This window comes from Nomia melanderi, chromosome 1 (genome assembly GCF_051020985.1).
Source record: "Nomia melanderi isolate GNS246 chromosome 1, iyNomMela1, whole genome shotgun sequence".
NCBI classification, from domain to species: domain Eukaryota; kingdom Metazoa; phylum Arthropoda; class Insecta; order Hymenoptera; family Halictidae; genus Nomia; species Nomia melanderi.
In genome coordinates, this window is record NC_134999.1 from 35,940,376 (window position 1) to 35,965,028 (window position 24,653).

General features: G+C 43.0%; 1 protein-coding gene across 1 annotated transcript; it reads left to right on the forward strand.

The window, feature by feature from the left end:
- The first annotated feature begins 13,198 nt into the window (after window positions 1-13,198).
- Window positions 13,199-20,922, forward strand: LOC116432718 (transmembrane reductase CYB561D2). Its single transcript, XM_031989965.2, has 3 exons — window positions 13,199-13,546; window positions 16,787-17,042; window positions 18,801-20,922. Exons 2-3 carry the CDS (start codon window positions 16,800-16,802, stop codon window positions 19,299-19,301), a joined length of 744 nt encoding a protein of 247 aa, XP_031845825.1. The 5' UTR covers window positions 13,199-13,546; window positions 16,787-16,799; the 3' UTR covers window positions 19,302-20,922.
- The last annotated feature ends 3,731 nt before the right edge of the window (window positions 20,923-24,653 follow it).

The window sequence follows — 24,653 nt, forward strand, 5'->3', positions numbered from 1 at the left end:
GTTCCAGCCCGTTATGAGATCTGAGGAGGGTCGATCGGGAAAGAAAGACTCCCGCGTGTATTCAGAGCCTCTGGGAAACTGATCTTCGAGGTGTCACCGGGAGCTCTGAACAGTTCTTGATCGGGAATCGATGGCGTTTCACTGAGATCGAGGGATCGGCGCTTGAAGAGATTCAAGAACATACTTTAGTGCGTTCTGACAGGGTGGAGGATATTTTGGATGACAGCTCTTCTGTTAGTAGCGGTGTAGGGGATATTTTTATTGGAACGTGACAGTGAAGAGTTGGTTAGTGGATAATGGGGACTGCAATCGGAAGCGGCAAATCTCATTTATATTATTATATTGAATTAGAAAACATAGTGTAGACTGATGAGGTAAGACTAGGAAAACTAATGGTTAAAACTTAGAATCAACGTGTTTCTTACAAATGTCTTATTAACAGTAAAAATGGTTATTAAAAAACCTTCGTTATAAGCTAGAAACTGAAAAGAGATATATCCGATTCGTCCAAAGTCCTGAAGTGAATTGAACTATCCTAGTTTTGAGATCATAAGCTTCGAAGAATGGAAAGTAATTAAGTAATTAAGGAACAGAAGAATGTTCCGTCGTCTTAGTCACGATGTCCAACTGTTATTTGGCACACGTTTGAATCGGAAAATAAATAGAGTAAAAGGAATGAACTTTCCGAGCAACTGATCGTTGCAGAACTCACGCAAGCCACGGATACAAAGCTCGCGTTCCGTTTCCGCGTGCGCACTCCACAGTCCTCACCTCCGCAACGAAAACGATATCAACCGCCCCCCTACCGTTTCGCTCTCTGAAACATTACAGAAAGGAGCGGGGTTGTTAATGCAAAAATGCAAAGGTATACAATATGACGGGATCATTATTTGAAAAGTACAGTTGAGCTTCGGGTGCCCGGGAGTTGTTTGAGTAATAAAGAGCGAAAGGTTCGCAGGGGCTGTGAGGGCCTCGACATCGCAGTCGAGCCTTTGATCAACTTACCGGCATTCTCCCCCTACCGACTAAACGCGCGCTGATCTCCCATGAATATGGAGAATCCGTCGGACGAGGTTACACCGACTACGAACCGCGTCGTCTAATTGTCGTCTTTTAAGCCGGTTTTAGGCGCGACGACTACGTGCCCACGGAATTTCTCGGTGCACGAACAAAGGGACTCTATTTCAATTAAAAACAAAAAAGAAGCGGACCTTCCGCTGTTTCGGAAGCGCAGCGAGAGGTTTGTAAACAATTTTACATAAAATCCATAATTTAAGTGTCCTCTTTTTTGGTATTACTTGCACGTTTATAGTCTTTGATTGGACTTTTAGTAGTTCGGGCTGTGATATTTTAGAGCGTTAATGTTGCTGAGCTTTGATATTTCGAGGCTTCAGTATTTCAAGGCATTATTACTTCGAAGATTTGATATTCTGGAGCTTGGGTATTTCGAAGATTTGGTATTTTGGAGCTTGGGTATTTTGAAGATTTGGTATTTTGGTGCTTGGGTATTTCAAAGCTTTGGTATTTCGAAGCTTTAATATTTCGAGGCATTATTATATCGAAGATTTGGTATTTTGGAGCTTGGGTATTTCGAAGCGTTGGTATTTCGAAGCTTCGGTATCTCGAAGCTTTGGTATCTCGAAGCTTTGGTATTTCGAAGCTTTAATATTTCGAAGATTTGGTATTTTGCAGCTTAGGTATTTCGAAGTTTCGGTATCTCGAAGCTTTGGTATTTCCAAGCTTTAATATTTCGAGGCATTATTATTTCGAAGATTTGGTATTTCGGAGCTTGGTTATTTCGAAGCCTTGGTATTTTGTAGCTTTGTTATATCGAAGCTTTGATATCTCAATGCTTAGATATTTCAAAGCTGTAATACTTCGAAGCTCTACTATCTTGAAACTTTATTCCAAATTACTAATTTAGGTGCACCAGTGAAAACAACGAGAATTCGACAAAGAATGACCAAAGAAGACAACGCGACGGTCCGTCGGCAACGATGTTGCACAAGAAGAAGATAGGAAACTTTGTCCCTACGCTGCTCATCGAGGCCGAATACGAAAAAAACAATCGTACAGGCGTCATTCCTTTACCAACTACTGACTACGGAGGACGGCAGCATGCACGTTGAAGAGTACCTTCGACTCTCTGTGAAGGATCCTCCAAGTGGATAAAATAACAGTGGGGCGTGCACGGGTTTTTCAGGGTAGTTCTGGGTAGGTCGGCATAGATCAAAGCTAACCTGCGGGGGTGACCGACGACCTACCGAGAGAATACCGACTCTCGCGACTCCCTGCTCCCTTTCTCTCTCTCTCTCTCTCTCTCTCTCTCTCTCTCTCTCTCTCTCTCTCTCCTTCTATCTCTCTGCTTTCTCCACTTTTATTTCTAGGCGTTTCGCGTCCCGCTCCCAGCATCCGGCTGCACTCTACAGTTCGTTCAAGTGGCATCGGCTCTCGAGAATCGAGAAAGGAATAAAGAACGGCCGCGGCCTCATGCGTAAAACGATGCCACTGCAAACAATCCCCCCATCCGATTTGTTTAGGTATAACAATCTGTCTCACCCCATCGGGGAGGCCGAGTCCTCCGCCCACTATACGGCTCCTTGTCAATTTACATGCGCCCGGCACCGATCCGCTCTAGATTCTAAACGACTCGGCCAAGATTCCTTCAGACAGACGATTTGTTAGTTTCGTTGCCGAGCTCCCAGAGTCTAACGTCTCGAATTCATTTATTCGGCACGCTGAATTGCTGATTTTTATATTTACACCCTTTCGATCTGTAGTTTTCCAGCAACCCACGTTGTATAAACAGCAACGATATTATGACGATTGAACGTTACCTACGCCATCCGGTGAACTGTTTGTTCAATAACGCTTTCCGACGATCGCAAACAGTGATTTTCCATTGCACTGATTTTCCATTACTCTATCTATCATCATTTTTATCGAAGATATTCGTCGATCGATACAACCTTTCTAGATCCTCCATCCAGCATGCTCTAGCTACCGAAACTCATCCGAGCTAATTCAATATCTGAAACGCCTCGAAGCACGCGAAGCTTGCGCAAGAAGGAAGACACCACAAATAGGTGTCTAAAGGGTAGCAAAGAATCCGCACGTCAGAATCCGCGGTAACCGCGAGAGGATCCAAGGCAAACAGTCCGCGCCGGATCGCCAGTTTAATCATCCATCCGGGGTCTCGTTTGAGCGTCGCGTTTGACACGTCGTCCCGGGTGTTCCGCGCGGGAAGGAAAAGTAGAGGAGGTCTTACATGTCCGTCGATTCTCCAGTGAACGCGGGAACCACACGGCCGACACTCGGGATTCAAATGGAATTAAACGCACTTTTCCCAGCCGGTAGCTCGCTGGTTTCCCTTGCACGTTTGCACGCAGACAGCCGAGTATTCTCTCTCTCCGTCTCTCTCTCTCTGTTTCGCGAAAAGGTCGCGTTAGCTGGTGGCGGCGCGCGGTAGCAGCGGGTAGCGGTTGGCGGCGTAGCCGGCACGCCGCCATTTAATTACGCCTTGAAAAGGTTGGTAGGCAGAGAGAGGTCGGGAGGTCTGTAGGTTGATACAGCGGTAAAGGCCGAATGTATACTTACTTCCGTCCTTGCGGACTCCGGGACTCTCTCTGGCCGGTACCTCCTGGCCGCTGCTTCGCCCAGTGCAAACATGGATATGAAAGGTTAAGCTTTTGCCCCTTTGGCAAAAGCCTTCCAGGACTTCGGTCCCCGGCCGTCTTTCCGTCTGACTGCGAATCCCGGAATGGCTGCGATAAAATTTGCTCTTCTCTCGTGACGTCGACAGAGAACTGACTGACAGAGAGAGATAGAGATAGAGAGAGAGAGAGGGAGATAGAGATTACAGCGATCCTGCGGAGCCACACCGCCATCATGCAAATTGAAACTGTTCTCTCTTTGCGCGGCCAGGCCCTTCTTTTCCTTCCTCTGTTTCACTTGCCCCCTGTGCCGACCCGTAAATATGTAAATATCTGTTTGTTCCCGCCGCGATCTCCTTTCCTGTCCGGTTACTCTATTCCTCTGTGTTTATTGTGACGCGGCCGAAGTCGCAATTAATTTAGGCCTCGAGTGTCACCTGCCCCCCTTCTGTGCCTTTTGTGGTTGCCTCGAAAGTTACTTCCTCCGTTTTCTTTGTGGATTGATCTTGTTTAGCGAATCAGGTAATGGGACGCAGGTAGCGGAGATGATATCGGTATTGTTGTTAATGTATTTTCTTTGTTACGTGATGCTGTTATGTAGAGCGTGCGAGGCAAGTGACAAGATAGTGGAATATGGAATAAAATCTTTGTGATATTTTACAAAGGAAATTTTGATGATTTGTTGAAGAAAATTCATTTTATCATCGAGGCTCTATGATTTACACAAGATTTTGTAAGGACTGCAGTTACAGATATTGTTAACCGTTTGAACTCTGTAGGCTCCAATATTGCACCAGTTATAGTATTAAATATTTTAATGAATCTTAAAGATACTACCCTAAAATTATCAGATTTTCCACACATTCGAATTTTGTACTAGGAAAATAAAAGATCGAAGAAATGTTATAGCATTTCTCATTTTCGCTAGGAATACTATAAAAGTTGCAGTTGCTGATAGATTACAAAATTCTCTGGAGTGCCAAGGGTTAATATATTTTTAATAAAATATCGTTATAAAGCCAATCTTCCAGAGACTCCAAGAAAATATAGTTCGAATTCTATGGAGCAATTCGTGAATTATTGAGTCCCTCGAACAGGTTCGAGAAATTGCCCTGGCTCCTCTTGCTCAGACAATTTTCTTCTTTGTGCTGGTTCATTGAGCGAGCGAGCGAACGGCGTTGTGTCAATCCATGTGAAGCGTTCTATATACCGAGGACAAATAAGGTATATGAGTTTTTACCTATCCTCCAGCTTATAATGGCATACTTTGCGTCATGGACGCATTCCCGCGCAAGGCAGAGGACGGATTTCAATGGAAAATATGATTTCGATGCACGCCAGGCGGAAGATATTCGACATTTGTCGGACCCGGCCCACTTCGAGCGGATCCTTGCATTATGGGATTATCATTACGTGTGCCAAATACCTATTATGGGGCGTAGACGTTTCTGGTATGGCATTCAAGAATCTCGGCTAAGGCGATTACATCCAGGACTACCTGTGTTCCACGTTCTCTTTTGTTACGCGTTTCGACGGAATCGTGGGGTACTTATTGGGCCCGACGACATTCGGGCATCAATTATCTCAGAGAACACCCCTCCTGATGTTTGACACGTTCATTAATAAAATCTGCTTAACCCGCAACCGCCTGGAAAGAACTATAACCACAACCTTCTCCATTATCTTCAATTACACTCATTCAATTACTTTAGTTAAAAACTATGTTTTGTAAAAACAAGAACCGTATTTGAATTGCAAATAATCCCACGTCAATACTTACTAAATAACAAAAGAAAAGATAAACAGAATAAAAGGCAATGCGTTGCTAAATGGAAAGTGGAAGATCTCCCCATTCGGTTGGCTAAGTGTTAACTCGTATTACCAACCCTCTAGAAAACCTACTCGACTAGATACTTCAATAAATATTTTCTATTATTTTCTTAGAAACGCGTGGCACTCAACGTGCTAACTTATTAGCTATTGAACACATACAATATATTTATAACAATTTATTCATGGATACGTAAGTTTCACTTGATCAGTGATAAACTCATCTGCAGTTCCCTTACCCTCCGAACTCCACTGAACCAATGCTGACATCTAGGGGTAGTTTCAAGCATACCATAAGCAGAAATAGGGGTTGGAGTTCAGTCGGTAAAACAGTGAACTCACCCTTTCGAGACGACCAACCCCTAACTTAGTATCGAGCGATAAAATCACTTGATAATCAGTTTTATCTGCAGAGGGTTATGAAATTTAACCATACGTGGATATGAAAATGTCAATAAATAAAATTATCCTACTCCGATAATAGAGAGATTCTCGTACCACACATGAGAATGTAGGATTCCTCCTTATTGGTTCCTGTCTTAAGGGTTGAAACTGATTGCAATCTCTTGATGAATCCACTGTCATTTGCGTACAGTGGGTACACAGGGGTCGCGAAGGAATATTTACGCGTTATTTCATCCCCGTGGAACGCACGTTCTATTATTCCGCCGGAAATTGGCCGTCACGCCGGAAATTGATCGTATATCTGAGTGGGCAACTGTTACGAAGGATTGGCAGGTACGGCGTAGCACTTTCATTTCAGAACGGAATGGACGACATAAACGTAAAACGGAAAGACCGGGGAAACTGTTCCGGATAACTGTCCGACAGGCTTAATGGAAAGCTAAAAATGAATTTATGTGCGCTGGTCGCGCGGAACGATCATACGATCACGAAATATTAGTCTGTTCAACGGAAAAACAAGTTGACACGTTATATCCGTTCGGTTACTAATTCAACATTCTTTTACCCCTCTTAATTTACCACGAACGAGTCTTGCATTTCATTGAATGTTAATCAAATTATAGATGTCCATGGAAATGTAGGTACATTTATAAATAAAGTGACAGCAAGAATCAGAGAAAAATTACATTCATTTTTATTTCATTCGGATTCCAAATAAAATATTAACCCTTTGCACTCGGTGACTCAGTCGCCACTTGATTTGACGCAGTGAAACTAAGTTGAATATTCAGTATTTTAAATTAAAATTATATTGTGGAATGTGGAATATTTGAATAAAATATCTTTGTTGCTTAATATACTTGTGTCTTCCCTTCAAAAAATGTTGAATATTTCTACTGAAAAATTTCCGAGCGCAAAGGGTTAAAGATCAAATAGTACATAGCTTCATCAAATGTTTCTGCTTAAAATTCTAAACACTTAACCACGGAAAGTTGAAAAAATATTCACACCAAAGATTCTCGTCGTATTTATTACAATCATATTTTCACAAGACGAGCCGTTGTCATCGATTTCCTCAGTTCACCTCAACCGATCGAGAAATCGGAAACGGATTAAAGACGTCGCGAAGGATGTCGGGATTGCGTCGACTGTCAGGTGTCATCCCCCGTGACGCGCGGCTCGCGGACCGTTCGAGACTTCCGTCGCGGCTCTTACCCGGCGATAAAAATAAATCGCGCCCCGTAGATGTTAATTATGAGCCTCTGCTTCTAATTAAGAGTTCGTTAAGCCGGGGATAATTAAAATTGATAAACCTCTATCGCGACTACTCTGCTAATTAATTTTACTTCCAATCCTCTTTCTCTGTGCCAACGCGACCCATTTTCCCGGCCCGCGGCGCTGCGACGTCGGCGGCGACGCCGGAAGACGGCGCGGCGAGGAAGCGGACGCGCGATTTCGAAAAACCGTGGCCGCGTTCGAAACGGCGCGGGGAGAAAAACGCGGCGAACCCCGATAACGCCGCCTTATCGATCTCGGTCCCATTCGGCGTTCACGATAAACCGGCGGATTTAATCGCGGTCGCGAATCCGACGCGTTATCTCGCACGTACGCGGCAACACGTCTCGACGAATCGACGATGTTGTGGATAAACGCTGCGGCAGAGTAATTGGCTGAGCGCGCGAGTTTTCGTGAATGTTTTGTAACCGCGTATTCTTCGACAGTCGAGTGCCTCGATGTTTTATCGATGGAAGTACATGATATTTATAGGGTTTACGTTTGTCGAGTAGCAATCATTATCGAATATCGTCGAGTAACCGAGTCGATTATAAGCGAAATGTTTACGAAACGGATATCTCGAGATCTGTGCAATTTATTCTGACACATGACGAGTTTGTGTGATTAACTCTTTGCGGAAGATTCTTTGCAATGTTGAAAACCTTCAACAGACGAAGCTAAATTATATATTGATTGCTCAACACATTGTGCGCCGGCCCCGCGATAATGCGGGATTATTAGTCTATCGCTTAATTGCTAATCCTACGTTCATGTAACGTTTTAAATGTGACACAAATCCAAAGTAAAATGACAAGATCGAATTCCTTATTCTTTTTCGTGAGTTAGAAATTTTCGTTTAATCGATGTTTAAAAATGTATCAGTATAATCATCGACGCTCCCGTTTTTACTAGCTGAAATTTAGCCGGCGTGTGTTAAATAATAGCAAAAACAGAAGCTACATACTAATCTCTCGCAATCCGAGTAATTAAATCATTCGCCTGCGACTTAGTTTTCCAAGTATTAACGTTTCATCCGAAACGTCGACGTTCGTCCGCAAAGAGTTAAAATTCCTGCTTGTTAATCAGAAATGAGATGACGTAGAAAGGGAGAGGAAAATACTTTGGTACCGAGGTAGTATTTCTTTAGGTACTTTCTCTGATAGCAGGTTTCCGGGGTTCATTTATTCCACGTTTTGTCGATGAATAATTTAGGGTTACAGCGAGCACGCTGGAGTCGGAATTTCTGTGCAAGGTGCTCCAATTTCCACAATTTAACCACGTTTAGCCACACGTGATCTTCTGTTGTCCCAGTGGAAGAGGATTCTCTCCCTGTGCAGCGCTGGTCTGACCGTTTTGTCTTCAATGCTGATTCCAATCGGTCCAGTTGATCACAACAGACAACGGTAGCGGTCGTTTGGTCCGGTCCTGTCCGTTCAAAGTGTACAACTCCTTTCGTGTTCCATGAAACATGAGAGAGTCGCTGCCGCTAGAACAAACTTGGCCCCCGCGCTGGGAACACAGTGACTATCTTCCGGCCTTAATGTTATTATTAGACTGTAAATTACGTGTATCCAGTCACGGTCGAGCCGATGGATTTCTGACAAAGGGAATTTAATGGGATCGCGTCGAGGATTTCATTTTTCGACTCGGCAGAAATATTACAGTGAATCCTGGGGAACAAAGATGGATCGCGGATTCACGTTTCATTAAACAAATTACTCCTATTCCGCGGAACTGTTATCAACGCTGCCTCGGCCGTCAACTTGTTAAACAATTCGGTTTTGTCCCGAGACTTCGGGAAGTGCTGAAACAAATAGATTGTTTGCCTCCTGTATCTATCCTGCACCCCTTAAGGAGAACTGGTAACAACTCCAAAACATTTCTGTTTGAGTCATCAACGTCTCCAACCCCCGGTCTAAGATTCCGAAACGCACGTAACGGGGTTGAACGAGAGAGAACGGAGAATAGAGGGCACGTAGAAATAACACGCCGTATACCGTCATTAGTAAATGTAATATTTTATTAACCAGAACATTCCGGAAAATAAACGAAGCGCACCTTAAAATCACAAACAAATTTCTATGAATATTTCGAACGAACAGATAATACAAACTTTGATTAATCCTCTGGGAATATTCTAAACTGGGAATATTCTAAGGGATTCTCCATGAAAAATCTCAGTTGTTCGCAGGAAGCCTTAACCCTTTGCGGTCCAAAGTGCGGTTTCTCACTTTGAGGTTCACGTCGACGTTGGTTCATTTAATTACAGCTTAATATGACGTTTAAAGGTCATATCTTAATAATCTATTTATTTATTCAAGAATATTTAGGAGTCATTGAAATGTTAACTTTAACACTTTGACTGCCACGTCACCCGAATTCGGGTGACATTATATTTCACAGAAACGTAGACATTAATTTCTTCCATGACATATCGAACGAACCGAATTTTGTTAGATATATGAGATATAAGAAAGATAGTGGAGCAGTTATTAAGAAGAATCTTGATTTCTTAATTTCTGGTTAATGAAGAAAACTGTTTCGAGCACATGGGAGTTTTGACGAATGTTTACGTGGCAGTCAAAGTGTTAAATGGTACAATTCTGATACTACAAATAAATATAGAAAAAATTGTTAAAACAGGTAGAGTTTGCAATAAAATATAATGTCTGACTCGACGTAGAACTGCTAAGGGTTAAATACTAGAGAAAAGAGAACACATCGGTCTCTCACTATTTGAATAATTAAATTATTCATTTGCAGCTCTCGAATTTCGATATCGAACCTCGAAGCGATTACAGCGGCGTTCGGCCGTAAACGGATGTACGGACGTTACATTACAGAAGAAAGCATAAAATCAGGTCTCCTTTGAAAAACATTCCAAAATGAATGCCGAAAATATGAAAGCTCGCTAGCGGGGCGGATTTCGCAAATGGACGTATCTTAACAATGGAAAAACGCGTCACGCCGGACGCCGCGCTCGCCGGATGAATACGTGTTCCGTCAGATTTCCACAAAGATTCGGTATATTTTTTCCTAACGAACCGGTCGGGGTAATCGCGTTCCGTAATTAGCTTAATCACTATTAAATAAATTGCACGCGTCGAACGCGCGTCAGCGGGACGCGACCGTGTTCGGGAAGTTGAATACACTGCCGGGCTGATTAAATCGGAATAAATTGCTCGCTAAATACAGCGATCGGTTAATTCCCGATTTCCGGGGGAGGGTGCGCCGAAAGAACGTTTATTAATCTCGTTTAAAGGTCCGGACCCACCCCCCGCGTCCACCCGGAACTTTTCATAGAATTCTATCGCCGGGCCGAATCGAATCTAAATTCAATAATCTGATTTCACGGAATTGCATCGAATTTGCATGGGAAATATCGACGGGCTGATGCGGGGCGGCCTCGCGCACCTGACACGCGGACAAACTTTTTCCCCGTCGGTACAGTATTTATTTTCAGGGTGCTCGAGTTCGCGGGGCAATCTCGCGGCGCCATTCTCCCGTTAATCCCTATCAGCTTCTACGAGTTACTCCGGGATCAAGATTCCGGTTTATTAACACTGGGACCAGCAATACGGGATGCATTCAGAATTTGTTATAAATATTGGGAGAGCAGGTTTCTCGAGATTCAAAGAGCTTACGCTCTACTTGGGTCGATGCAATTTAGTTTGAAATTTCTCATTGTAGCATTTTTATCGGCTTAACACATTGCACGCTGGATAAATTTCAGTTACTAGAAACTGGAGCGTCGGTGATTGTATTCATACATTTTTAAACATCGATTAAACCAGAATTCCTAACTTACGGAAGAGAATAAGGAATTCTATTTTGTAAATTTTACTTTGGATTTGTTATACATATCTAAATGTTACATGAACTAGGATTAGCAATTAAAGAATGGACTAAAAATCTCGCATTATCGCAGGGTGGCGCTCAATGTGTTAATGGTGAAATAAGAATTTTGAATCGGTGATTTTGATCTATCTGATAGTTCCACTGTTAAACGCATCAGCTTTCCCGATCGGTTCAATCTGTGTAGACACGCGAGCGCGAGGTTTGCTTGTTAAATAATTCCCAAATATTTATGCAAGCGCGCGGAGCCAGTATTATGGACCACGTAAACAATACCAGCTGTTCAGTTTTCGGATTGATATGGTTCCGCACGGTAACACGCTTAGTAATTAATACCGTGTTCAATTTTCATGTTGTTGCTATTGATTGGCTGTGATTAATGATTCTTCGCGAGGATAATTCGTACTATTTAGATGGGAAGTTGGTGTTTAATCCTTTACAGACGGATGTGGAGATGAAATTTTCCTGTTTGGAATGATTGAATCTCAAAGCAATAATGTAATTATTAAGTAAGAGATCAACATGTAGTTTCCTTTTTTTATTGTTTATGTAATTGATGTATAATTTTGGTTCATCTGCTGAAGGTTCTGCATATTTCAAAGAATCTACGTCCGCAAAGGGTTAATATCATCGTAGTATTACGATTAATGGTTACTGTGATTTGTAATAATATTGTGGTTAATGTAAGAAAAATGTTACTATGATTGGTAGTAGCTAGGAAGGTTGCTGGAATAATTACAGTATTCCTTAAAATTGCTGGAAATCCTAGAAAATGCTGGATTTTGTAAGGAACTTTGAAAGTTCGGTGAATGGTCTAAAGAAATTCTTTCAGTGACTATTGAAGCTTAATAGTCATTGGTAAAAAAGATTGTTAATGGTAAAAAAAATGTTACTATGATTGGTAGTAGCTAGGAAAGTTGCTGGAACAATTACAGTATTCCTTAGAATCGCTGGAAATTCTAGAAAATGCTGGATTTTGTAAGAAACTTTGAAAGTTCGGTGAATGGTCTAAAGAAATTCTTTCAGTGACTATTGAAGCTTAATAGTCATTGGTAAAAAAGATTGTTAATGGTAAAAAAAATTTTACTATGATTGGTAGTAGCTAGGAAGGTTGCTGGAATAATTACAGTATTCTTTACTTAGAATCGCGGAATGGAGAATTGGATTGTTGGATACGGTGGACGTTCCGAGGTTTTTCGATGTTTAAAGAGAGCGATACTTACTGTGAACTTGAATGTCTTGGAACCGTTGAATGTTGCAATAGGATCGAGGAGATAAACTCGTCGCGGAGTGCTGTTACATAAGTCCGACGTTGGAATGAATAAAAGAATATTAGATAGACAATACTGTAGCTCGTCATCGATGTCACAGTTCAAGACTTTAACATCCAACGCCTTAACATTCTGAAAGTCTCTTCGGACTTGGGAATCTCGAAGGTTTTAAAAGTTTCGAATGTCTCCGAAATTCTAATCGTCTCGGAAGTTCTTCGAAATTTCAAGAAAACCTACAATATTTTATAATCTTCCAAGACTCCCACGACTCACGACACTCCCGAAATAATTATATTCATGAAAATGTATTGAATCTATTGGAACTTGGAAACTTTAAATTTATTTATCAAAACTTACAAATTCATAAATATTTCAATCCACCAACCACAGAGTGAAACAATCGAATAAAACCATTTAACTCAGAAATGTCCAAATTCAAAAAAAACATTCGAAAATCGGAAACAATCAAATTTCAACATCAGCAATATTCGAAAGAAACACATTGGAAGACCTGAAATATTCAGATCCAATCACCACCAATAAGCGTCCGTGCCTCGCGCTATTTGCAACTTAGAAATGATCAAATTCAAACACCAGCGATATTCAAGCAAAAACATTCGAAAATCTGAAACATTAAAATTCAAACACTAGCAATAATAGAAGAGCAACATCCGAAATCCTGAAATATTCAGATCCAGTCACGAAGAATATCCAAAGAAAAATATTGGAAAGTGCGATACTCGGATCCAATCACCACCAATAAGCGTCGGTGCCTCGCGCTGGTCGGCGCGCATCCGGCCGGGCCGACTGCCGCGACGAGTACTGGTTGACGCGTGATCGGCCACGCAGAAAAAAAGGTGACATCTGATTATCGGTGTCACGTACCCGGAGTGCCTCGTTTTCTGTCTTTTTTAATTAATGAGCGCCGCGTCGGTGGTCACGTAAGCACCGACCAGCGGGGCGAGCGAGCGCGCGCGGCGCGTCCCAATTATCTGGTTCGGCGCTGGCCGGGGGGCAAAACAGGGAAAAAGGAATTTGCTCAATATTGCGGCACACGAGTCGCCGAGTGTTCCGGCCGATTGAGATTTCCTCAATTAGTATGACAGCGATCGCGCTTGGATCGGCGTCGATGCTCGATCCGCGGGAACGGACACGCACGCCGGGGAACATCGCGAATCCACCAGCTTTTCCACCGTTTGCGATTGAAAAACAGCGCCTCGTCATTTACGCGCAGGACGGACGGTCTGCAGTTGTTTGGTGAGTTAACGAGTCGTTCAACGTTCCGCCGGAGTTTCCCAACATTTTTCGTTTCGCTCCCTTTTTCCGGGCGTCTTCGTTCGCCGGGTTTCTTTCCAAATATTTCGCGTTGTTGTCGACGGACGGGCGAGAACGAGCGAACCTTTTTCCGCGGTGGCTTTAATCGTCGGTTTTTCGGGGAAGGAATTTCTCGTTCGATCCCAGGGAAAAACCGGTGAACAACGTTCCGGAAAACTCGCGACTAATAACCGTGCGTTACACGATTTTTACGGTCCTCGTCGGACGAGCGTCTCGGGCTATAACCGGGACTTTACCCGGCGGCTCTCTCTCTCTCTCTCTCTCTTTCTTTCTCTTTATCTTTCTCTGTGTGCCTCGAGAGCGGAAAAGTCGGGGGCGAAGGAAGCGCGCTAACGAACTATATTGTGGACAAAATAAATCGAGATAAGCGTAACGTAGATGCGACCGTGTAGCCCCTGGTGGTCCTGCCCCGTCTTTCGGCCGGAAGGAAACTTGTTTATTTTATTTACTGGCTTCAATTTGCTCGAACAGATTATGGCGACCGAGAAGGAAAATATCATGTTCGTGCACGGACGTTTTTCCGCGGGACAGTTTCATGTTTCCCGTCGAACGGATCGACGGAGTACGCCGCGGGAGAGCGCAATAACGAAATTTCGAGGATCTCCTTTAATTCGAAAAATTTCGCTTCAAATACACGCTCCGCTGGCCATTTTTCGGCCGAACATTAGATTGTTCCGCGAATTTCCGCGAGCCGGCCTTTTTTCCCGTGGAGTTACCGAACACGGAAATCCAAACTCGCGATATACGATGCGATAACAATAAGAGGATCCTTTTATTTATCCGTTCGATGCGAAATTTATCGGTTTCGATGGTAACCTTCGATGTTGTTCTATGCGTTTTGATTAAGGAATATTATGTTTCGTTAAACAACTGATACATTCTATCGATATTATTCGAAAACGATATCTCGAGATCCGTGCAATTTATTCTGGCACATGATGAGCTTGTGCAATTAACCCTTTGCGGAAGATTCTTTGAAATCTAGGAAATCTTCAACGGATGAAGCTAAATTATATATTGATTGCTTAACACATTGTGCGCCTATCGGTTAATTGCTAATCCTACGTTCATGTAACATTTTAGATATATATGACACAAATCCAAAGGAAAATCAAAGAATTCCTTATTCTTTTTCTTAAGTTAGAAATTTTCGTTTAATCGACGTTTAAAAATGTATCAGTATAATCACCGACATTCCCATTTTTACTAGCTGAAATTTAGCCGTACAATGTGTTAAATAATATAATTCTTCGAGTCGTAAATTTATTCGTAATACGATCGTTTTCAATTTATAAAAGAAACGAGTTCTTTCCGATACAAAATAAAGATCACACAGTATCGATCGTTGGTTTAGAGATCCTTACAGCTTCTTACATCGACAACGCATTATTTTAATTAATCCCGACACAGAGTACTGAACAGTGTCTCGTCGATCCAGTTGCATCTGCTGATGAATTATATTTAACTCGAAATCCGTGAATTGAAATTGTTTTACCGGTCGCCTTTTTAGATTTTCGTTTCCTTCGAGCCGCGGGATCAACGAACTCATTTCCGTTTCTTTCGATCGGCGGCCCGATTTTAAAGGGGTCAGAACCACCGTGCTCCCAGATGTAATCACTCGAACACAGCCGGCAACCGTAACGTTTGTAATTCCCCTTATCGTGCCTAGTAATTACTATCGCGACGTGCTGCTCTTCGGCCATTAGCAAACGTTCCTTTTCTACTCTGTCGCGTCCGCAGTTTCGCGGCTGACACGATTCTTTTCAAGCCCGCGTCACGAAACGTTTGGCAATGACGTGTCCCCGCTGGTAATGTATCAATTCTCCCGATTATGAAGCCAGAGGCAAAACTGGAACGAGATGAACAATAGCTTGTCACCGGTATCCGTTGAACTCCTCGGAAATGGGATCTCTTGATCGCATTAATTGAATTAGACTACACTGTACCAATGATGTGATTCACACGCGTTTATCAGTGACAGCGACACATTGATTTATCGATGTTTAATCTCGAGGGACCTGAATTCTTGCAACATAATCCGAGGAACATCGATGTTTAATCTCGATATAATATTAGGAACGATATCAGTAACGAACGTATTTCCGTGTTCTCGTTAGTTTGATACGTCCTCCGCGACGATACAAGTTTTTCCGCGACCGGGCTGTGCGATTCTGAATTTTTCGGGATACTTAATTTATAAGCCTTATCTTCGCTGTAAAGATTAGTCTCTCGGCTCCGGGCGGAAACTTGTCTCATCTATATGTAGATCAGAGTGCAATCAATGCCCTAATCCAATCAAAAATCACCTGAAGAAATATGTATCTCCTGCGCGATCGTCCTATCTTCTATCAAACTAAATGCTCGTAGAGAAAATACGTTTCGAATTACAAACACTGCTTCCGTACGTTGCGTGGAAGTTCGATCTCGAAATAATTTTAACGAAGCTGGATAGTATTGAGAATGAAACATATCGGACATAGCATGTTCATTAACTCATCGATAACAGTACACGCCTACTTTGAAAAATCACACTGAACCAACATTTTCAAATTTATCTAACATATTGTCCATTAGAGATCTACTAACTTTCCAATGAATCATTTTCAAATTTACTTAACATATTGTCCATTAGAGATTTACTAACTTTCCAATGAACCATTTTCAAATTTACCTAACATTGTCCACTAGAAATCTAACTTTCCAATGAATCATTTTCAAATTTACCTAACATTGTCCACTAGAAATCTAACTTTCCAATGAATTATTTTCAAATTTACCTAACATACTGTCCACGAGGAATCTACTAACTTTCTAATGAATCATTTTCAAATTTACCTAACATACTATCCATCAGAAATGTACTGACTTTCCTATGAATAATTTTCAAATTTACCTAACACTGTCCACCAAAAATCTACTAACTTTCCAACAAATTCTAATCATACATTAAAATCTACTAAAAACATATAAACTACAAATCTAATTTCCAACAAAAGATTCCCAGAAACCAATTAAATTACATTATCCAAATAATTCAGTAATTCGGAACAGTAACTATCCGAAGCACGATCAATTCTCCATCCACTCCTCATTAATCCAAACCAATCAGTAATCACCGATGCGCAAGGTGTTAATCCAAAACGAAATTTCCCAAAATTCCAGACGAGCCGGTACAATGGTGCAAGAGTCGCACAACTTGAGGACGATAAAAATCGACGATCCGACGGTGGTCTCGTCGACGACGGTCTCAACGGAAAGCGAGAACACCGGTAACGGCGCGAGCTTGTACAGCAAGTGTGTGACAGCGATCGACGTCGTGAACCATGTACTCATCGTATGTTTGACGGTGCTGACCCTGTACTACTCGGCGGTATCCACCGGCGTGCTGGATCTTCACATCACTCTCTGCACAATAGGGGTACGTGTGTCAATTATAATCGCCCGCGGAGCACCGTAAAAGTCTAGTACACTTGGGGAACTTCTACGGGGTTAAATGGGCGTGCTTCAGCTCGCCGGTCACGTTTTCACAGTGACTAATAATTAGGTCCTCCATTGCGCGCGGCACAATGTCCCGCAGCGACTCCCTCGCGCTCGGACCGTAAATCACTTCCGTTATCTCTTCAATTTCTCTAGCTGCCGCTGTCTACAATTATTATGTAATTCAACAATAGGGACAGCATGCTCGATTCACGCGGAATCGAATCGGGGGGGAACGGAAACAACATAAATTAAATCCCTTTGCTAACAGGCAGATTGGGACGCGAAATTTCGACTGTACTCGACGCGATTCAATCGAGTTTTTAATTCGCCGGAACGGCTCGCATAGAAAATCAAATTTCATTCAATTTCAGTTCCTTCGGATCCGTTTAATTTCTCTATTCGATCCCCGCGGCTCGTTTTTCATCCAATGACGAGGTCTCGTCGGCGAGTCCCCGTGAATTGTACACTGAGAATAAGAAAATTGTTAATGTGAATTAATGTTTCGGTCGAACGATCATCTCCTTCGTTGCACCGATTTTTCTTGCATAATAATAAGTAAACAAGTACAAGTAACAACTAATACAAGTAAAATAACGAGGTATATATAGGAAACTTAACTCTTAACGGAGTAAGAATATAATTGCAATGGCACTTTTACTTACTGTGTCCAATTTCACTATTATTATCACTTATTCTTTTAATATTCGCAATTAACACGTATGGTGCTAAATCATTTCTACGAATTTCTCTCCGTTTGTTAGCAAGCTTGAAATGCTTCTACTCCGTTAAGGGTTAACCCTTTTCACTCGAAAGTTCCTCAACGGAAACATTCAACACTTTCTGACGAGATATAGGTCATATTGTTTGAAACTAATTTAACGATAATTCATAAATAAATGCAGCAACAGAGGTGTTTTATTTAAATATTGCACATATCAATGCAAACTTTAATTTGAAATATTAAATATTCAACTCCATAGTTTTGTTGTATCGAATCACGTGGCGACTGAGTCACCTCTCGAGTGCAACGGGTTAATATTCAAAATAAATACGGCGAGCACATCGAAAAACCATCTCACCCTCCACAGATAAACACTCACGTCCACTCGCGGAACATCATCCAAGCGAAATTCACTCTGCCAGAAGGCAATCCAGCCAGCAGCCATACTTCTCGCTCGAAATCCTCCTTGGGGGGACTCTAAATCACCGGCGGTTCGCGGAATCGCGCGAAAGTTTCATTCGGGGGCGAAAAATTTCGAGCGGTTTAATCGTTGTAAAAAAACCGGTGGAACTTCTTTGGCCACGGGGAAGAACGCGCGAAGAACAGGCGGGCGGCATGGTGTGAGGATCCAGGAAGGCGTCGGGGAGCTTCCGGTAACCTTGCGGAGTCCGCAGCGTCGGCGATTGCGCGCGATTCAAATTGCTCCATTTATTTTCCGCTCGCGCGCCCCGCCCGTGGGGGTTGAAACGCGAAATCGAAATTCAGGGATGACCCCGCGGTGTTCGCGCTCGGTTTCCCCTCGCCTGTGGGACTGGCACCGGTAACCTGTCCGGGAAAGGTCGGGCGAAAAAGAGCGGCGGCGCGGGGGGCGGAGGGGACAGAGTCCCGAGGTGGCCAAAGAAGTTCTAACGACTTGGCGGAACGACCGCGACTTCCAACCCCTTCCTTGACGACTCGATCTTCTGCCCTTTTCAGTACATCCTGCTGATGTCCGAGGCTATCGTGGTGCTGGCTGGCGAGAGCGCGCTGACGAACTTTCTTTCGCGGCGTGCCAAGAGCCACATACACTGGATCCTGCAGGTGTTAGGGCTGGGGTGCATCCTGGCCGGCGTGGTGATCATGTACAGGGTGAAGAAGGTACACTTCAAATCGAACCACGCGATACTGGGCCTGTCCTCGCTCGTTATGATGATCGTCCTGACTGTCTGCGGTTACCCTGTGCTGGTTGCGGCGAAACTACGGAAGCTGATCAGACCGGTGATCCTCAAGTTCGGCCACAACCTGTTAGGTATAAGCTGCTTCGTCGTGGGCATGGCCTCGCAGTGCCTCGGATACAAGATGAGATGGCTGCCGAACGTTTCCGGTATACCGAACGTTCAGGCGATCTCGCTCGTGCTGACCTCCGCGATTATCGTTCTGACCGTCAGGAGCGCTTTGCCTACGCTCTTCCGGCAGTTTAGGTCTTGCTTTAGGTAGAATTTTTAGGAGAGGCTGCTGCTTTGATGCATTTATTTGGGGGGTTTGGGGTCGTTTGTATGGTGAGTGGAGATTCTTTCGGTTTCCATAGTTTGCGTCATGTGGATCTCTTAGTAGATTTAGTCTGAAATTTTGTGAAGTTTATTTGATCGGTTTTATATTTTTGAATCAATTATTCCTAAGTTTAGATTTTGATCGTTTTTATATTTTTGAAGCAAGTCCTTCTCAAGTTTAGATTTTGATGGTTTTTATATTTTTGAAGCAAGTCCTTCTCAAGTTTAGATTTTGATCGTTTTTATATTTTTGAAGCAAATCCTTCTCAAGTTTAGATTTTGATCGTTTTTATATTTTTGAGCCAAGTTGTTCTCAAGTTTAGATTTTGATCGTTTCTATATTTTTGAATCAAGTCCTTCTCAAGTTTAGATTTTGATTGTTTTCATATTTTTGAATCAAGTCGTTCAAGTGTTCTGTTTGAATGAATTTTTTAGCTTGAGTAATTTTCGAATTTCCGAGTTGAGTAGATTTTATATTTTCCATTCGTGTTTCCCAAGTTTCAGCTCGAATTTTCAAATGTGTCTGTAACATATTACTTTGAATCATTGCAAAGACACTTAGATTTCACGGTAGAAAATACAATTCCACTTTCTCCGTGCGAAAGCATTATTACAAACGATCCCAACCATCCGAGCCGCAGCGCGATTCCACGGAAGATGATCCGAGTTCATCATTGATACGGCCCGATACACATTCCCGAAAATTCATTTGAAACTCTGAAACTGTTCCGTAATCCGATCACCATTGAGGATCGGATCGATGGTCGCGTAAACATTCCGCGAGAATAATTATTGAGCGCAGTCCGCGTCGGCGGAACGACGAGAGATAGACGTGTCTGGAGATAAATATTGTTTACAATAGATTTTCATTTGCCCGGCGATCCCCGGCAACACGGGGAACTCCGGTGATCGGCTGCTGGAAAATACGTATTGCGTTAACGCCGCTGACGCGATCGCGTCGCGTAATCAAAGTTCAATTATATAAAGTCATTACGGCCGGGCATGTCCGCGGAATATCTGCTCGCTCGTTTAATAGGCGAGTTTACGCGTTGATTCAAAAGAGGCGGCCCGCGCCGCTCTCGTCCAACGAAATCCCAGATTGTAATTCTTCTCTCGCGCGACCGGTGCTTAATTAATCGAAACAATTGCCCGCGCGAAGGACGGGTTCGGACCTTCCACGGACAACACGTATAAAGCGCGTTAATTCGTGGGAAGAAGTCGAGCTTAAAAGTTTCTCTCTACCGTAGAATTAATATTAAAGACAGTCGTCAAATAACCGGTTTTAAAATTCCATTAAAAATCCTGCGTCTTCTTGATTATATTCATTGATTAGATTTGATTCGATTAGCATTGATTAGAAATTCACACGAACTCTTATCCGATTTTTCCCGAATGAATTCTTCAAATTTTCTCTTCTCGACTCACTGATTCGTTTACCTGTATTTTACAATCGGTTATTTGATTGATTATGGTAGATCTAGATGTATATATAGCGATACGTATATTTAACGTCAGAGTTCTCTCTATACTGTATAATAATGAGGAATAAAAGGAAACGATGGTAAGAATGATGGTAGAAACATCTTACCTTGAATTTTGTATTGTCAGACACAATTAACTCGCCCGATCGAATCAAAGTACCGTTGTTACGATTGATTATGTTTGACTGATTACCGATGCTATCTTCTACGTGATTCGAAGCAAATCAATCGCGCCGATACACGCTCGATAATGAAACATTCTTTGGAACTATTTCGTGTGACACGAGTAGGCCTGGTCGAGTGCCGATCTAGATTCGCCGGATCGGTCACGATTAATCTGATAACTGTATCAGCCGCGTATTAGAAAGTAATCCGTGTAGCAGATATTCTCCTCGGATCGGTATACGAGAAATATTTTCGAATCGTGCGGGATTTATCGTAGAACGAGGAAGATCATCGGGTTTCCTCGATTAGGTAATCGTTCGTCACGGTCCGCACGCGATTTCTCGCTAGAAAGATCGTCGGGTTTCCCGCGTTGCGGCCTGGACGTCGGATCGTTATCCGTATCGCCGATAAAACGGGATGCAATCTGGAGAACATGATTTAATTAACGCCTCGTGTTTAATGTTAATCTGTTCGCGCTGCAATCATCTTGCGCGGGGATGATTAATACGTCCGTTGACACCCGATAAACTGGACGTGACCGATAGAACCGGCCGATTCGTTTCGCGAGCCCCGATAAAAACCCAGAAGGAAACGCGCGACGGCCGTTCCAGACACCGCCGGTATTTATTCCGGCGGAGCGCTGATTGCCACATTGACTGGCACGGGCGGCGCGCTTCCAGATTAACACGTAGACGCGGAACACGGCCGGATCAATGCGTGTCATTTAGCCGAGTCAAACGTGAGCCAGGTTAATCAGGACGCGCCGCGATTCTGCTCGTCGATTCTACCGCTTTTCTTCCGGGGAAGTCAATTATTTTTTCTCAAACGCACGGCGCTCGGTGTCCACTGAACGTTCGATGTTTATGGAATAGTTTCAATCGAGCCGATTCAAACGCAAATCAATCTTGACGCTGTTTCGAGTATCTAACACATGAGTGTATTTGGTAAACAATGGTTTTAGAGTTTTAATTTTAGCTGGGGAAGGAATTGAGGTACGAGACGACTTTTTAACCTTTTCCAGTTGAGAATCACTGTCACTTGGTTTGATACAGTAAAATTAGGTTTGATGTGTAATGTTAACCCTTGCGGACGAATGTCGACATTTCGGCGAGATGAAGCATATTTGCAAGACTAAGTCGCAGGCAAATGATTTAACCTCTCACCCTACAACGAGTGAAGATTTTCAACATGATTCAACAAATATATATTGCTCAGTTCATTCGAATTAAAGTAAATATTATTACTCTGTAATTAACTATTACACTTCAAAGGAAATATAGGCATATGCTTAGAATTTTCCTCTTTTTCCAATAAATTAATGACAAAGTAACCGTATCGATCAGATTTGAGAAAGGAATCATAGGCGAATGATTTAATTACTCGGACAGCAAGAGATTAGCATGTAGTTCCTGTTATCGCTATTTCAGCAATTAATGTATAATTTAGCTTCATCTGTTGAAGGTTTTCTACATTTCAAAGAATCTTCGTCCGCAAAGGGTTAAAGTTCGTCTAACGTAATTATCCATGGAACGTTAGAATAGAATAGCTCTATCCCTTGATTTCCATATTATTCACATCAATGTTAGTTATACACACCGTTGATATTCCATTAGAAAACGAAGAATACATCTAGCAAAACGATTTTCGAAGGATTATCCCCTTGGCATACTATTTACTTCCGCTACTAAGCTTGTGTAACATTTCGCTATCAATTATTTGGAAGAAACGCAGCAAAATTTTCCATTCTACTTGAAGTGGAAATTTCATTTGTAGATAATAATTTGATAATAGCGAAATAGTTTGTTTTGATCCGTGATGAACAACATTGATTGTTATTACATTGGTTTAGAAATCATCACGAGTCTCACTCGTCATTGTACAGCAAGGGGTTAATAAGTCAGTCCGCAAGGAAAGGTAAATGACTGCTCCAAGAAACAGCGAGAATTTCGGAAACCGTTCAAGCGTCAATTTTTAGGACACACGTACGGTATAAGCACCGAAAAAGCATAAAAGGGAATCGTGCCTTTTTTATGCCTCATCAAAACCGAAGGACTGTAACAGTATCGACGAGGTTCATCATAAAACGGCCGGGCTCTACATCTCATGCATTTTTAATCTTCATCGGCGCGAGCGATTTCACACGTCGAATAAAAAATAACGAGCGGCGGTGTTACTCGAATTTCCGAAAGTAACCCGCGGAAGAGGAAAAATCATTCCCGATCGACCAGCGCGGACGAGCAGTCGTCCGATATCGAGGGTAACCCGCGCTGGGAGATCGATGTCCCGCCGCCCAGCGGGATATGATAATGACTCGAAAGAAGATGTAAATAATGACGTTCGAACGAAGTGGCTCGAAACAGGCGATCGCATTTCGAAATCCTTTTCGCGTTTTCGAATGTTGAGCATCGTTATCCTGGAAAGCTTTCAGGGGAACGCGATCGCGCGTGACTCGGTCCGCCGGTGCGCGGGAAAAATGGCTCATCGTCGCGCGCGCCGCTGGATCGTTCCCTCTGTTTTATGCGCGGGTAATTCACGGTTTGCGTTTCCCCGCTCTTTAGAAAGATTTTTTTCCCTCCCGTCCCCCCCTCCGGCGTCAAACAATCTCGAGTTACCGGTGCTAATTGGTCGCGCGACACGCTCGCGTGGATCGTATGTCTGATTACACCCGTCCCCGACCGCGCGGCGATCATTTACACGTCGCTTTTCCCCCGCTCCCGTCCGACCGTCGGCGGAGAACGCACAAGGAAAAAACCTTCTCGCGGGCTCAACAAGTTTATCGACCAACGGAACGGTTCGGCCGTTTAAATTCAGTCGCGCGACGCGCGGAAAATGCGGGAAAACGAACGCGACCCGGCGGAGAGAGCGTTTCACGCGCGCCGGAGTACGGAAAAATTTAATAAGATCCCGCCGCGGTGCGTTCGTCGCCGGAGAGAATGGAATAAAGGACAACCGCGATTGCGACAGAGCCCGAGCGAAGGAGCCGCGCAACCCTTCCGCTGACCCCGTAAGTTATAATAAATATTAATGCGGCTCAAACAACCGGAAGGTACGTATGCACGCGCGCGCGGTTGAAACTCCGTTAACCGGGCTTCACGTGTTGTATGAATAATTCACGGCTTACCGCAAAAACTTGTAACGCATTACATATTCACGACACATCCGTTAACCCCAGCTTGCCGCCGGAATTTTTCGCAATACACCCTTAATCCCTTGTCGGACTTCCTCTTCCGGAGTTATTAATCTAGCGGCCGTTACCGCGGCCTCGCTCGCGGTGTTTATTTGTCACTGTTATTTGGGTCCGTTGGTGATTCAACGAGTGCGCACTCAGATTCCTACTGTGGGCGTGTTGCTAGGTGATTAATTGCGAACCTCATTAACGATTAAAAAAGGTGTATTAATGTTATGATTCGTGGTAATGTTAACTCTGCGGAATGTCGACATTTCGAGGAGAAGTTTCCATGTTTTGAAGATTAAGTCATAAACGAATAATTTAATTACTCAGACACCAATGAGCACGTAGTTTCTGTTTTTCCTATCATTTGAGTAATTGATATGTAATTCAGCTTCATCTGCTGAATATTTATATTTCAAAGAATCTTCTATAAAGGGTTAATATTGTCATAGTATTACGATTAATGGTTACTGTGATTAGT

Bases quoted from the DNA above. Each gene is read 5' to 3' on its own strand.
- LOC116432718 (XM_031989965.2), top strand. From the start codon at position 16,800: ATGGTGCAAGAGTCGCACAACTTGAGGACGATAAAAATCGACGATCCG. The intron at 17,043-18,800 runs GTACGTGTGTCA...TGCCCTTTTCAG, and splicing joins TCACTCTCTGCACAATAGGG to TACATCCTGCTGATGTCCGA.